Here is a 14,237-nt window from a genome sequence, read left to right on the forward strand (position 1 = left end):
TTCTCTTCATACGCTGCACTCGCTTGGGGCCCAACACCCCTGGGTACTGGGAGGTCAGAACGGGCTGTCATCAGCTCACATACCACGGTGGGTGTCTGCATCCTCCCTGCATGCTGCAGCAGGCAGCGCATGACTCAATACCTGGGCTGTGCTTTGCTTGGCACATCCAAGCACAATACGTATGTGCTTCCTCCTGCCTTCGTGCCTCACCTTTTCCCCGAGTCCTGGGCAGTCAGTTTGACCACTGTGTGAGCCAGACCAAACCCCTGTGTTTGTGCTTTCCAGTCCTCTCCTGAACACTTACGAGGTGTGAAATGAGGCTACGTTTACGTCCCTGTGCATGAGGCGTGTATCTCTCCTTCATACTTGCATCCTACAGATCTGAGCCAGGTTCTCTCTCTCCAACAGGCAGAAAAAGGCAGATAATCTGTTTCACATGCAGTGCTGGAATAGCCAGAATGAACTTGTTTCTGAATGAACCAGATGCCAGGAGTATTTTTTTTAGACAAAGATTAAAAGGAAAAGGAACAATACAATGGTGGACCGACTGAAATCAAAGAGGGAACTAGATGAGCTCATTGCTTTATCCTCGGAGCTGAGGAGCATGCTAACAAAGGCAGATAGATATTAAAAATGCCTTCAAATATGCCAATAAATCATTCTCCTTGGCACCTCTTCAGAGTTGGCAGGCTCCATAAATCCTCTTGCACAGTTTGATTGAGCTTTTGCTGTCAGAGTGAGGCCGATGTATAAATCTCTCTGTGAAGCTCTTTGCTGGATCTGTGTACACATTTTTCCTTTGTTTTTTAGACATGCTTTCATCTTGCATTTCCTGGTTGGCTCCAAAGCCTCTGCTGCAAAAGCAGGACACCGGAGCCTGTCGTTTCCCAGCAGGGAAGGAGGTCTGCAGTTTCAAGTGATCTCTCATCTGGCCCATTTTTGCCATGAAGATACACTGTGGTGAAGTGGCGAGGCTATGCTCCACCACAGATTGCAGCCTTACCTCTTTTGCCTGAGCTTGCGTATCCATCTCTGTAACATGCTGTCTCCTACTCTTTGCCTCCTAATGCTCAAACAACAAATAGCTTTCCCCGGCGATTTTATTCTCTTCTGCAGACTGATCACACCTTTTTCTGAAGCGCTCCTCTTCCCCAAAGTAGTAGTCCCGTGCTTCTGAATAATTCACCATGAAAGAAAGCTAAAGCCGTCTCCAGCCAAGGCTAAATTCATCCCGAGGTCTTTTACCTTTCCCTTTCCAATAGGCTGAAATTAGTTTCGTGTTTAAGTCCGCAGTGTGCGGGTTCAGATGTGCCTCATAAGAAAAGCTCCTAACCCAGCCTATTGTACTGCCAGGTGTGACTCAGCCTCCTCTTTCCTGCCAGGAATGCGAAGAAAAGTGAAGGAGCTTTCACTGTGCTGACTTTGTCTTCCTGCTCTTCTTTTTCTGCTCGCTCCTCGGTGCTTGGGAAGGAGTGATTCCTGTGGCCTGGGCTCCCTTCTCAGCTCTGCCACAGTTAAACAGTGCGATTATAGCCCCTCACAGGAGTTTTGGTGAAGTCTGTTAAAATCCAGCCTTAGGGGAAGGCCCAAGGATTCCCTTGAGAACCTGGGAATGATCACTGGATGATGGGACCAGCTCTTGCTGTGCAGCCCCCGGTGGAGGGGGCCAGTCCATCTAACTGGGAGGTCCCAGCACCGCTATGGGGGTAACAAATCTCTTGAGTCCCCAAGCTGTTCAGGGCTGTAGGTATTACTCGTCCTTCCAGCTTTGAACTTTCTGACCTGCTGTGTCTTTTCAGGAACCTTAAAATTAAAAGAATCGAAATATGACCAAGACAACAAAAAACTCCTTTGAAGTATTTTCCTGTGATTTTTCCGCCCCCCCTTAATTGGCCTTTACAGGTTTGTGAGGGGCACTTTAGTCCTCTTTGTACTTGACCCTATGTAAATAGGCCACCCAGGGCTGTGTAATAGATTCCCAGTTCCTCTTGACAAGACTATCGGAAAAGGATTAATTGTTTTTCCAGGCAACCCCAGGGAGATTTTACCGCTGCTTAAAATGAGAGTGGGATCATGCCCCCAGTCTGTTAACAAGTGCAATGCTCATTCTCCTTCCATGTTTATGTTACTTTGATTGATGTATTGATTTAGTAATTGACCTCCATATCCCCATGTTGTACCTATAGTCCAATTGGGGTAATTTAAAAACAGCAGCCAGAGCTTGATACTGTCTGAGCAGCCTGTGCAGCTGGTGACCCACGTGGGAACTGGGGTTGATTCATCAGTTCTGAAAACAAAGATTTCTGGAGTGAAATCTTGACCAAAACTTATGTTAAATATTCCATACATCTAATGACTAAAGTTAATTTCTGTTTATTATTAATTATTACAGGAGTACTAAAGGCAGGAGTGTCGAAAATCACTACCTATCATCAGAAGCCAATATGCACTTGATACTTGTGGCCTTTTCATTTTGCATTAGTGTTGATGAGTTATTTGCTGATGAGTGGGGAGAGGTGGGAAAACAGGTAGATTTCATCACAGCAAGGAAATTTGAGTTATTCAGACAACATTTCATTCCCATATGTTGGGCCACATTCTCTCCTGGTGATAGTCAGCAAAGTTACATCAGTTTACACTACTAGGAGATTTGGAGCCAGATGTGTCTGTCCCGCATGTGAGTTGCTCTGTCTACCTTGGTTTATTTTCCTTTTCTCTCTTGCTCAGCATGGTGTGCAATACAGTTAGTCCTTGATTCCTCGAGCTTTGGCTGGGCAGCGTTGAGCAGCCATGTCTGCACTAGGGGAAAGTGAGATCAAACTTAACCTGCCTAATATCCACTGCACTGACATTTTGTCCTTCCTGCCTGCGGCTGGCACATGAAGTGTGTGACCGCTGTCATGCTTTTAGTGACAGTCTTCTGGCTTTTAGAAGCAGGATGAAGACTGTTTCTTACCTCCCTTCCCATTCCTTTTTTATCTGGAAAAGAAAATAAAGGAGATATCTCTCTCTCTTCTCCACCCCACACCACCACCCCCACCCACCCCCGCCCCCTCCTTGAGATGCTTTCAGGGCAGTCTTGTACTTCTGAGCCCTGGCACTGCACTCACTGGAGCTTCTCTGCAACGAAGGATTTCACCTGTTCACCGTTTTCTGTAGCCAGAACCCCAGCATGAGGGTGGAAGCATCCTGTGCATGGGTGAGTCGCATTCTGGCTCAGCACCAAGATGAATTGCGTTGGTACAATCGGGGCTTCTAGCAATCTATCCTGCTGTGTGCAGGGTAGGAAGCCAAAACGCCTCGTGGCCTCTAATGGCTGCAGAGCAAATCACAGTTTAAAACAGAGGTAGCATTCGGGAGAGCCACAGTGACTCCAAGTCCTGTTCTCAGCAGCACAATCTTCACTGAAGCTCAGTAGGACTTGGGCTCCCCAGTGCCTGGCTCACACCCACAGCCAAATTGCTGTGGTTTAAGTTACCAGGCACCAGCTGAGCTGCCCTCAGTGTGAGGACTTCCATGGGAGAGCTCTCCAACCACCCTGCTCCCAGGGCCGTGGAGCTTCTGCTGACACCATTTAATGAAATCAGGCTGTGCCAATTCCCTTGCTCCCCGTAACCCCCTTGTGTGTTATTGCTCTCGTATGGGGACGTGAGGCATGCGTGGGAGCATCACCCCAGCAGGGCTGTGATGGAGAGTGATGGGAGCCTTGCCTAAGAGAGCAAAAGACAAGACTGGCTCAATATGAGCAACGTTTTATTTTTTAAAAAAAGAAAGAAGGCAAAAAAAAAGTCTTTCTGCTATGCTAATGCCTACTGGCTTCCAGTCATTAAAAATAATGCATTAAGAGATGGAGCCATAGAGCCATCCTTCTTCTCCTTTGTTTAGGGTGGATGAAGGCTAATGAAACCGCAGACTGCGGGTTTGTTTGCCTTACATAATAGGCAGCCAAACTCTTTTCGGCACTGCAGCATTCAGTCGAGAGATTCATGGAGAGAAACCTTAATTAAAGTAATTACTCTATTTATATAATGATTCCCTTTTGTCTGAGATCAAATAGATCTTTGAGAAATCTTATTTCCTTTCGAGTTAATTTCTGCCCTGTTAGTTTAGCTCATGAATCTTAATGAAGGCGACCATGTTGGGTATCTCCTGATCTTCCCGCTCTCCCTCATTACTACAGGGGAGACTTCAGGGCGATCATCTCCTGTGCTGCTGCTGCTTTTCACTTTGGTAGTGACACGGGAGAAACACCAACAGGCAGGAAATGTTAATACCATGAACAGGGAGATCTTGCTTTCCTTTAATGGTTTGGGCTTGACTCTTGCATTTGTACAGTCCTGAACAAGGTTCCTCTGAGGCATGTGGTGTGGTGGAGAGGTGAGGCTGAGGGTCTGCCATTGTATCCATGACGGGCTGCCCTTGGGCTCCTGGCAAGATAAAGTGATGAATTTCTCTGGGTCTCTGTTCCCTGCCTGTAAGATGGGGGATACCCTCCACCCCTGCTTTGCGCTTGCATTTGAAAGATGAGCTGCCCTGGGGCACAGGCTTTCTCTTCCAAGGTAAATGCACCCTGCCCAGGGCAGTGGAGTCCTGATGAGAGCTGGTGCATCTCAGACTTACTTGAATACAAGAAATAACGATTTCTTCCTTGTCCAGAGGGCTGACAGTGTGAAGGGAGTGGCTGAGCAGAAAGCCGTATTCCTCTTCCTGAAGTGCATTACTTCTGTGAAAGGGTCTGGGTTCCTTGGTGTTTCCTAGAATGTGGCACAATTTGTCATAATCTAGTCACTATGATATTACTCATGAAATTAATTATTCTGATGCAAGTAGCACGTACATGAGTTAGGTAAAACCTGTCAGGGATTCCCAGTATTGAGAAAGGGAACTTGCAGATTTGAGGACATTAATGCTTGGAAGCATCTGCTTTCTATGCAAACATCTTTTCACTGACTTGCAGGCCGTTAGACTGATTTGGAAAGTCAGCCTCTTGAGACAGAAGTTGCAACACTGCACCTAAACAGTGCTGAAGAAGTCCAGTACAGCCTTGTTCAGCAGACTGGGAGAACTGGAGCCCTTCCCAGCATGGTCTGAGCCATGTAGTGGGTGAAAGGGAGGACCAGTGCGGGTCCTCTGCTCTCCCCTCACCTGCTCATGGGCTGAGTTCCTGGGGCTGACGCAGACTTTTCCTCATGGTTGGCACTGCTATGTCTGCATTTTTTCCTGGTAACTTCACAGGCCCTCCGTGGACTAATCTCCAGCTTTTAATTTCTTGTCACGGCTTGCTGCATTTTCTTTCAGTAAATGTTTTCAAATGATCTCGTGAAGTCATGTTTTTGGCTCATTCCAGCTGCTGGTTTTGGCTGCGATGCTGCGGAGAGGGTTAGCTGAGGTCAGCAAGAGCCTTGCTCAAGTTTGCTGCTCGGCCAGCTGGTGTAGCCCAAAGGGACGCAGCCCGAGGAAGTTCCCAAGAGGCTCTTTACACCGGGAACAGGATAATTCCCCACGGTTGGATTTGATCGCAGAGCCAGGGCTTGACGGCCAGGTTCAGGTTTAAGGTTGATAGTCTTGCTGTTGGTTTTGCTGGGAGTCATCATGGATTTTGGCGATTACATGTTTCTTTTTGCTTAGGAATCTCTGGCTTGCCTTGTTGTTAGTGTTGAATGTTTTTTTCTCTGTGTTTCTTCACTGAGCTCTGTGTGCCAGAGGCTGAGATTCATGCTACAGTCTGGATTATCGTGCAAAATTAGAGCTACTTAATAAACATCAGGAGATGACATTTTGCCACAAAAAAACTTTTTACTGAACATCTTCTCTCATCACCCCTGAAAACATTGGAGGGTTGTACTTGGAAGGACATTTAGCGCTATCTAGCCTGTGAAGCAAGAGTCAAACTGTGGCTTCCCATGGATGCCAGGAACAGCCAACGCTTTTTAAGACATTTCCCAACTGCTTCTGAATGCAGCTGAAGGGTTCAGGTGAAATATTAGCTGCACTTCTGAAAACATTTCCCCAGCTCAGCCTGCATGTGTGTGGAGGGCAGCGTCTGTGTGCTCTGGGCACTCAGCTTACCCCTTCTGCTGCAGGAGTGCCTCTTACAGGGCCAGAGATGTGGGTATAGGCTCCAGCTACTTACCTCAGAGATGAAGGCTGAACTTCTAATTAAGTTCCTCAGATATCCATTTTCTTTGTTTGCTTTGCTAAAAGTGCCATTGGATAGCAGAGGAGTACGAGATGGGCCATCAGATGCCACCCTTTTGCAGCAGAGAAATGTCTGCCCTGCCTAAGGCAGAGAGACAATCACAAAATCCCACAATGGTCGGGGTTGGAAGGGACCTCTGGAAGTCACCCAGCCCAACCCCCTGCTAAAGCAGGGTCACCTACAGCAGGCTGCACAGAGCCGTGTCCAGTTGGGTTTTGAATGTCTCCAGAGGAGACTCCACAGCCTCTCTGGGCAGCCTGTGCCAGTGCTCAGTCACCCTCAAGGTAAAGAAGTTCTTCCTCATATTCAGGTGGAACTTCTTGTGTTGCAGTTTGTGCCCGTTGCCCCTTGTCCTGTCGCTGGGCACCGCTGAAAGAGCCCGGCCCCGTCCTCTTGGCACCAGCCCTTCAGGTGTTTGCATACAGCGCTAAGGTCCCCTCTCAGTCTTCTCCAGGCCAAGCAGCCCCAGCTCTCTCAGCCTTTCCTCAGAAGGCAGATGCTCCAGTCCCCGCATCATCTTCATAGCCCTCAGCTGGAACCTCTCCAGTAGTTCTCTGTCTCTCTTGACCTGGGGAGCCCAGAATTAAACACAGCACTCCAGATGTGGCTTCACCAGGGCAGAGCACAGGGGGAGGACAACCTCCCCCGACCTGCTGGCCACGTGTCTCCTAATGCACCCCAGGATCCCATTGCTATTCTTGGCCACCCAGGCACACTGCTGGCTCATGGGCAGCTTGCTGTCCACCAGAACCCTCAGGGCCTTCTCCGCAGAGCTGCCTTCCAGCAGCTCAGCCCCAGCCTGTGCTGGTGCCTGGGGCTGTTCCTCCTGGCCTTTGTTGGGCTTTGTTAGGTTCCTCTCCAGCCTGTCCAGGTCTCGCTGAATGGCAACAGCCTTGTGGTGTATCAGCTGCTCCTCCCAGTTCTGTATCACCAGCAAACCTGCTAGGGGACACGCCATCCCTTCATCCAGATCACTGATGAAAGAGTTGCACAGGGCTGGACCCAGCGCTGACCCCTGGGGAACACAGCTAGCTACAGGCTCCAGCGAGACTGCGCCGCTGATCACAACCCTCTGAGCTCTGCCATTCATCCAGTTCTCTGCCATTCTCCAGAGAGAAAGAGAAGGATTCATGGGCTTTTGAGCCTTTGAGAGGTCATTGTAGTCTTTTGTTTTTTCCTGACATACTGGACAACACAAACTAAAACTTCATCCATTTCTTTGTGAGTGCAATAATTTCTGGTCAATTCAAATAGTGTTTGAGAGGGTTAGTTACTCATTTCAGTGGAAACTGGCTTCTAAAATTTCATCCTTTAATTTTACCTGCCTTACTGCAAGAGGTATATAACTGTTCCAGTGCAAAACAGCCATACTGGCTCTGTTGGAGCCACTGCTGGCACGCCTGCTTTTCAGCCCAATTGCTAAATAAAGCCTGGAGCCACTTCCCAGAGGAAACATCCCGCCTTCACCAGGCTGTGATGGACCTGCCGCCTCCAGAATTCATCAGGAGATTTGGTGTAAGGGAGGAGCAGCAATGGCCAGTCTCATGTTGTCTGTCACAACCCCCGGGTGCGGAGGCATGTGCACATCCGTGGGCAGAGTAACGTGCCGTGGTGCTGAGGGAGTCTGGAATACAGGACCATGTTTCACGTACCGCATGATGCCGTTCGAAGGCAACAGTTTTGGGGCTGGTTCCCATGCACGGATGCAATTGAGAGGTCTCAGCACAGCGTACCACATGTGTATCGGGGTTTCAGTCAACGGTAAGGACTGACTGGTCTTCAAAATTATATCGTACCCTTTTGCTGAAGCAGACTAGGTGCGTTTGCCTGCCATGGAAGGGGGCCTCTTCACGTTGCCTTGGTACTGTTTGCAGAGTGTGTGACTTATATTCGCTTTCAAGGTCCTGCTGTCTGGGGAACAAGCTTAGAGAAATGTGTCCGGGGAGGTTTGTGGTGCTGGTGGGTCCCTCCAGCCCTGGATACCCTCCTGCTTCAAAGCCCGATTTTGACAGAGCACGAGAGGCAGCAGCACGGAGCTCCTGCCTGCCAGCTGGGGAAGGTGCTGGTTGATGGGCGTCCCATCCCGTAGGGCAGCGCGCCCCTGTCAGAGGCAAGGTTTAATTCGGAGGGGGGTTGGGGCAGCCCGGCTTCGCTCGCAGCAGCTGGGCAGGGGACGTGCTCCAGCAGCGGGTGAAGCTGAAGCCTTTCCTCTCCTCCTGCCTCCTGTGGGCGCCTGGCGCAGGGTAGGGGGTGCCCGGAGTTACCCCGCTGAGCTTTCTGAGGCCGCGGGCCCGGCGCTTACACGGGAGCTGGCTGCTTGAATTTGAACAGTTATTTTGGTTTGAGTGTTACGTTTTACCTCTTCAGAGCTCAAAACGCCCCACCTCAAGGAATGGCCCTTGCCTAATCCTCATTGTCCGAACAAAAAAAGGTGTTTTAAGCAGCCAGGAATGCATTTACGTTGGCTCTCGGCTTGCTGCATCAGATGCCTTCGCTTGGTGCAATTTTGGCATCGTGTGGAATAAAGCAAGCAAATAGGAATGTAAACACACTTTTATATCCCAGGGCTCTGAACTGGTCTGGGAATGGGCGGTCCAGTTTGTGTCTTGGTCTTATATGGTAGAGCATGAATGGGAACCTAAGCAAAGCATGTTACCAGCCCTTTTGAGAGATTATTTGTTTTCTTTTTTTTTTTTTTTTTCTCTCTCTCCACATTTAGCAGAAGCTTCCTGGTATAATGGAGGCAGCGGTAGGTCAGGAGCTGGGAGACATGGGAATTATTCCCAGCTCTTCTCTCTTTTTTGTCTTGTCTTTTTGGACTGTTTTGGTCTCTACCACTCTCAGCACCAGCAAGCTCTGATCTTGTTTGAGCTTTCTAGGTGTTCCAGCAATGCAAATAAAAGCTGGTGAGGTGCAGATATCCATCTGTGGGGACAAAGAAGCTGGGCAAGGAATTTCTAGAGAAAAACAGGGCTGCCAGGAGATTTCTGGCCTGTTTTGCAAACCAAAGAAGTTGAGTTCAAGACTTGCAAAGGCTTGTCTGAACCAGGGCTCAGAGATTTTGGCTTGACCCATTTCTTGTTTGGAAACCAAGCTGTTGTCTGGGGATCAGTAGTCCACAGAAATTTTGGGGCAGAGTCTCTTGGGAAACAAATTGTGTTGGGGTTCTGCTGGTAGAAAGGGAGAACAGGTTGAAGGGGTTGGGAAGACAGAGAAGTTGTGCTTGTCCTCGGGCCTGCCCCTGGAAATGCTGCAGGACTGAGGGCTGAAGAGTCCTGAGAAGCATGGGAAGACCCCAGCTGCAGAGAGCCTCCTCAGCTTTGCTCCTCTCCTGGGGACTGATCTTACAAATCTGGATGCACTCGGCAGCTCTTTCTGCTGATGTTTTGGGTGGAATAGCAGAAAACAGTTCTGCTATAGGGAATCCCGTGGCAGCACACATGCTCAAAAGGCTCAGGAGGTCAGGCTGGAGCTGGGTTTTTTGGGCTCATGTCAGCAGAGTCTGGTGTCCTGCAAGGTCTCAGCTGCTGATGCCCCATCTGCTTTGGCTCTGAAGCCCCCTCAGGACAGGGTACGGGGGAGACTTCTAAAATAAATCTGGCAGCTTTCTGTCTTCTCCTTGTCTTCTCTCTAGGCAGGGAATGACTAGGCCTTTTATCCACTCGTCCTAGGAGAATTTGTACCTTCTGAAAAGCTCCTACAGTCAGAATGAAGTTGGTCTCCCGCTGCACCTCCCCGTCTTTTCACTTCACCATCGCTGAGATGCAGCAGACTCGGTCATTCCTGAAACAGTGACCGATTGTCTGGTTTGGCTGGTTCAGCTATTTGCTAAACATAATGCTCTTTCATCTTCGAGGAAATCGTCTGGACACCTCCGCTTACTTTATGCTGCTGTTTCAATAGGCAAATAAAAGCGGCTGTTTTCCCAGTTTAAACATAACCTGATTTCTCTAATGAATTAGAAATACTTGAGGGGAGGGGAGAGATTGTTTTTTACTGATTTTTTTTAAGAACTATAATCCTAAATTAACAAGCCAACTAGCTGTTTTCCTGCCTGGCAAAAGGATCCCCCTCCTCCCCCAGTATTTCCCTTCTCCTTAAGAAATATCCACAGCATTCACATGTCATCTTTCTTGTTGGGATGTAAAGGGCACCCGCCGGGACCCTCTCGTGCTGTGTGCATGATGTACGGCTTTTCTCGTTGCTGCCAGGCAAAGGCAAATCAGGGCACTTTGGCTGGGGTTGGAGATTTCTTTTCAGTGGTAGCAGAGTAAAAACGTTACATAAAAGAAATCCTCTTTTAGCGTTTCAGTGTCCAGAGAGGAGACAGACACCTGCCTGCTCTCATCTGCTCAGCGTCTGGGGGACTCCAGAAGCCAGTGCCTTGCTCATTTTCCTCTCTTTCCCGAGATGACAGGAAGGAAAGCGTAGGCTTCTGGCTGCGCTTCAGCAGGCTGAGGTTTAGGAAAAAGACGCAGCTCAGGGCCGACTCCAGTCCAAAACCTGGCTGGCTGGTGAGCAGCGTTTGAGAGCAAGCTTGTATTCTTGAAAAATTAATACAGAAATAAATAACCACCAAAACCACCGTGCAACATTTATAATGTTGCAAATGATGCAATTCAACTTTCTTTTCTTATTGTGGTAACCAAGGATTTACCAAAAGAAAAAGGACCAAGGAGAAATACACCCCAACTTCTTCCTCTAGAGAGTGAGTCAAGTTCCTTGCATGCGGTTCCAGTACAATGAAACCGAGAAGTCTGGCCAGCTACTGGGTTCAACAGGAAAGCTGAGGACAAGCTTTTGTGCAACTGCTAATAGGTCCCTCTTCTGTGGCCCTGCCGGATGGGAGAAAACAAACAGCCCTTTTTGTTTTGCAGTTCATGACAAAGAACCCCAACATGCGGCTGGGCAGCCTGGGGCTGGGCGGCGAGAGTGCGATTCTGCGGCACCCCTACTTCAAAGATCTGGACTGGGACCTGCTGAACCAGCGTCAGATGGAGCCACCATTCAGGCCTCGAATTGTACGTGGGAAGGAGGGGTGGGGGAAAGGGATTCCTGTTGTTTGGGGTTTTTTTCTTTTCTGGGCAATGTTAGCAGGTTTATTCCTGTGAGAAAGGAAAGGAGGTGAAGGAAGGGCAGCCTCGGCACAAAAGCCCTGGCCCAGGAGCCAGGAGGTGAGGTCTCTGGCCTTGGCTTGGCTGCTGGTTGGCCACCTGACGTTGTACAGGTCACCTTTTTTTCCCCTCCGTGCTGGATTTGCAGAGGCAGCTCAGCCAAAAGATGTAGATTTGTAAAAGCAACTGCAGCACATCAGGCACCTAGCTACCCCTTGCCTTGCCCCAAATACAAAACAGGGTAAGTAATCCTCATCCTGCACACTCCACCTAGCCCTTCACAACTAGGCTCTCTTTCTTCTCTCTGTACAGCACCCAGCACAGTAGTCCCTGCTCAGGCCACTGTCAGCTGGGTGGTTCAGACGGCTGGCAGGCAGCAGAGGACACAACGCTGCCCCTTTTCTCAGTGTCGCCACACAGCTCTAAGGATGCTTTGTGATAGAAGAGTGCTGCTCTCCATGGACAGCCTTCCCAAGGTTGTCTCTGTGGCTTCATTGCCTTTGGAAATTGTTGCCTGGAGAGGCTTTGTCTCACGCTGCTCCTGCTGAGGTCACTCTGCAAGCTCTTAGTGGCGACCGTCAACCCAGTCCTGCTCCATGAAGATCACTGGGTGCAGGATCAGGCATTTGGGTGAGCTGTGGCAGCTCAAGATCAGGCTTTTGAGTTGTTTCTTGGCCTCAGTCAAAGACTAAGGGAGCCTCCTCAGTCCACCATGAGCTGGATAGTATCTGGGAACATTAGACTTCAATGTCAATGGAACGTCTTGTTTTGGATGCAGGGAAAACACACGCCTTGTCAAAATGTGCCACGAGCCCCATTTGTGTGTGTGCATTGTAAACAGTCCCACTTTGTGGCACGCAGGAATCCAGCACCAGGACACAAGCCATTTGTCTTCCCACGGCCCAGTAATTCATTATTGTGCAAATGTAATGGCCTGCACATAGAGGAGTGTATCCCCCCCACTTCCCAAAGCCCAGCTGAGACACTCTGCAGATAAGAAGGGACTGTGTGGAGTCAGCTAATTGGAAACAAGACGGATAACTGCTTCAGATGGCTGGGTCCGTGCTGCAGCTTGAAGAAGGGAACTGATTTATGTGCCCTGCCCTGCCATGTCTGGGCAGGCAACCCATCCGAGGTGATGTCAGTTAAATCAGAGAGACGTTTCCCTGTCAGGAGCCTGCAGAGGCTCTAAAAGGCTTTGCCCTGTAAGAGGCTCTGTGGGAGCGCTCAGCTGCACCACTCCAGCCCCAGGAAAAGCTTTCAGCAAGTTCAGCCTGGGTTATGGTGGTGGTGGTTCGTTCCACTCAGGACTAGATTAAAGATGCAGAGTAAGGATCAAGCAGATGATACATACTTCTGACATCTCTTTCCTTTGTCTTTTCTATTTGACAGAAATCCAAAGATGATGTGAGCAACTTTGATCCAGATTTTATAAAAGAGGAGCCCATTCTGACTCCCATTGAAGAAGGAATTCTTCCAATGATAAACCAAGATGAATTTAGAAACTTTTCATTCACAAGCCCAGAACTGCAGGAATAGCTACGGCTCTGGGAAAGGGCTGCTGAGAGGACTGGGGGGAAATGAAATGAAAACTACGTTTACCAGAAATTTCATTCTCGAGGAATAACAGTGCACTGACTTTACACGATACAGCAGCACCACTTTCAGCATTACCTTAATGTGAAATTGAAACCTTCTCGTGTTTGTAGGATTTATGCAGCTCTTGGATCAAATATTGACGGGGGTTGTTCAAACGTGATATTGTAAATAGCTGATGCAGACAGAGAATTGAATGCTGAGCTGGTCGGCTCAGCCTGAATGTCACCGCTTGCAGTGGATTCAAGGAGTAGGCATGAGCATGAAACAAGTGTCTTGCAGCTCTGAGCCAAACAGACTTGTTACAGTTCTAATTGTTTGCAAGACTATTTGGAGGAGTCCCAGCACTGTCCAGTGTTTTGGCATTGTGATCCAGCATCACATGGCCTGACTGAACCAGATGTTCCTACTGATTTTACCTGTTCCTGCAGTATTTATTTCTTTCTGAAGGACAAATGGCTCTCTTTGCCACTGTTTGGGTTTCCATGTGAAATATTTCATTGTGCTGACTAGCAGAAGGAAAAAAAAAACAAATGCCCTGTGCCCCACACAGATTCTTCCAAATCAAAGGGAGGTCACGTGCTCGTAGTGTTTTACCGTTCGTGCGATATGAAAAGTTTTAGTGTTTGCATTCTGTGAAATGCCTTTTTACATCACGCATCTTCAATGCTCCTTTCTTTGCCTCCCAGCTGTTTTCAACTATAACGTAACTTGTAAAACCTTACTGTTTATTTAGACCCTTTCTATTTAATTATGCTATACAGAGCCCCTTTTGTGGGTATAGTGCCTCATTAAAATTTTGATCCAAAGTGGTAGCGCTTAAATTATTTGTAGCATTATTGCAATGGGAGCCATAGGGCTGGCAGACTGCTTGAAAGCAGAGTTGTCAGCCAACAGGTGACACAAAAGGACAGCTTTCTGCCATGAGAACAATAAACATTATCTAAGAAACAGGATGACTTTGGTTTGATTTAAGGGCTTATTACTCACAGGGCACTTCTTATCAGTTGCAGCCTCAAGCCTCAGCCACAGGCAGACTGAGACAGTTTTTCAGCGCAGTTTGCAGAAACCGGATGCTCTAGGAGATGGTTCTGTGCTTTCCCTGCTCTTCTGGAAGTTGGATGATTTTTCTGTAGCTCTCGGCATACCTTTGCTCTCCTTGTTGGGGATGAAGCTGTATGTCAGGATTAGTGGCTCTTCCTTGGGCAGCTATGAATTACTGGAGAAGGAGAAGGGTTTCTAACCTCTTGCAAAGCTGATCATGTTTGTGTAAAGCTAGTCATATGCTTTAACTTGAGAGAAGGGTGAGGTGCAGCAGAGAGGGATGC

General features: G+C 48.6%; 1 protein-coding gene across 1 annotated transcript in view; it reads left to right on the plus strand.

Annotated features, from left to right (window-relative positions):
• The window catches only part of PRKCH (protein kinase C eta), a 121,634-nt gene extending 107,769 nt beyond the window's left edge, over positions 1 to 13,865 (plus strand). Inside the window, exons 13-14 of the mRNA XM_027793084.2 lie at positions 11,077 to 11,220; positions 12,706 to 13,865. Of these exons, the coding sequence (XP_027648885.2) occupies positions 11,077 to 11,220; positions 12,706 to 12,852 (291 nt within the window). The 3' untranslated portion in view covers positions 12,853 to 13,865. The remainder of the gene's footprint in view (positions 1 to 11,076; positions 11,221 to 12,705) is intronic.
• The last annotated feature ends 372 nt before the right edge of the window (positions 13,866 to 14,237 follow it).

Source organism: Falco peregrinus, chromosome 1 (assembly GCF_023634155.1).
Source record: "Falco peregrinus isolate bFalPer1 chromosome 1, bFalPer1.pri, whole genome shotgun sequence".
Lineage (NCBI taxonomy): Eukaryota > Metazoa > Chordata > Aves > Falconiformes > Falconidae > Falco > Falco peregrinus.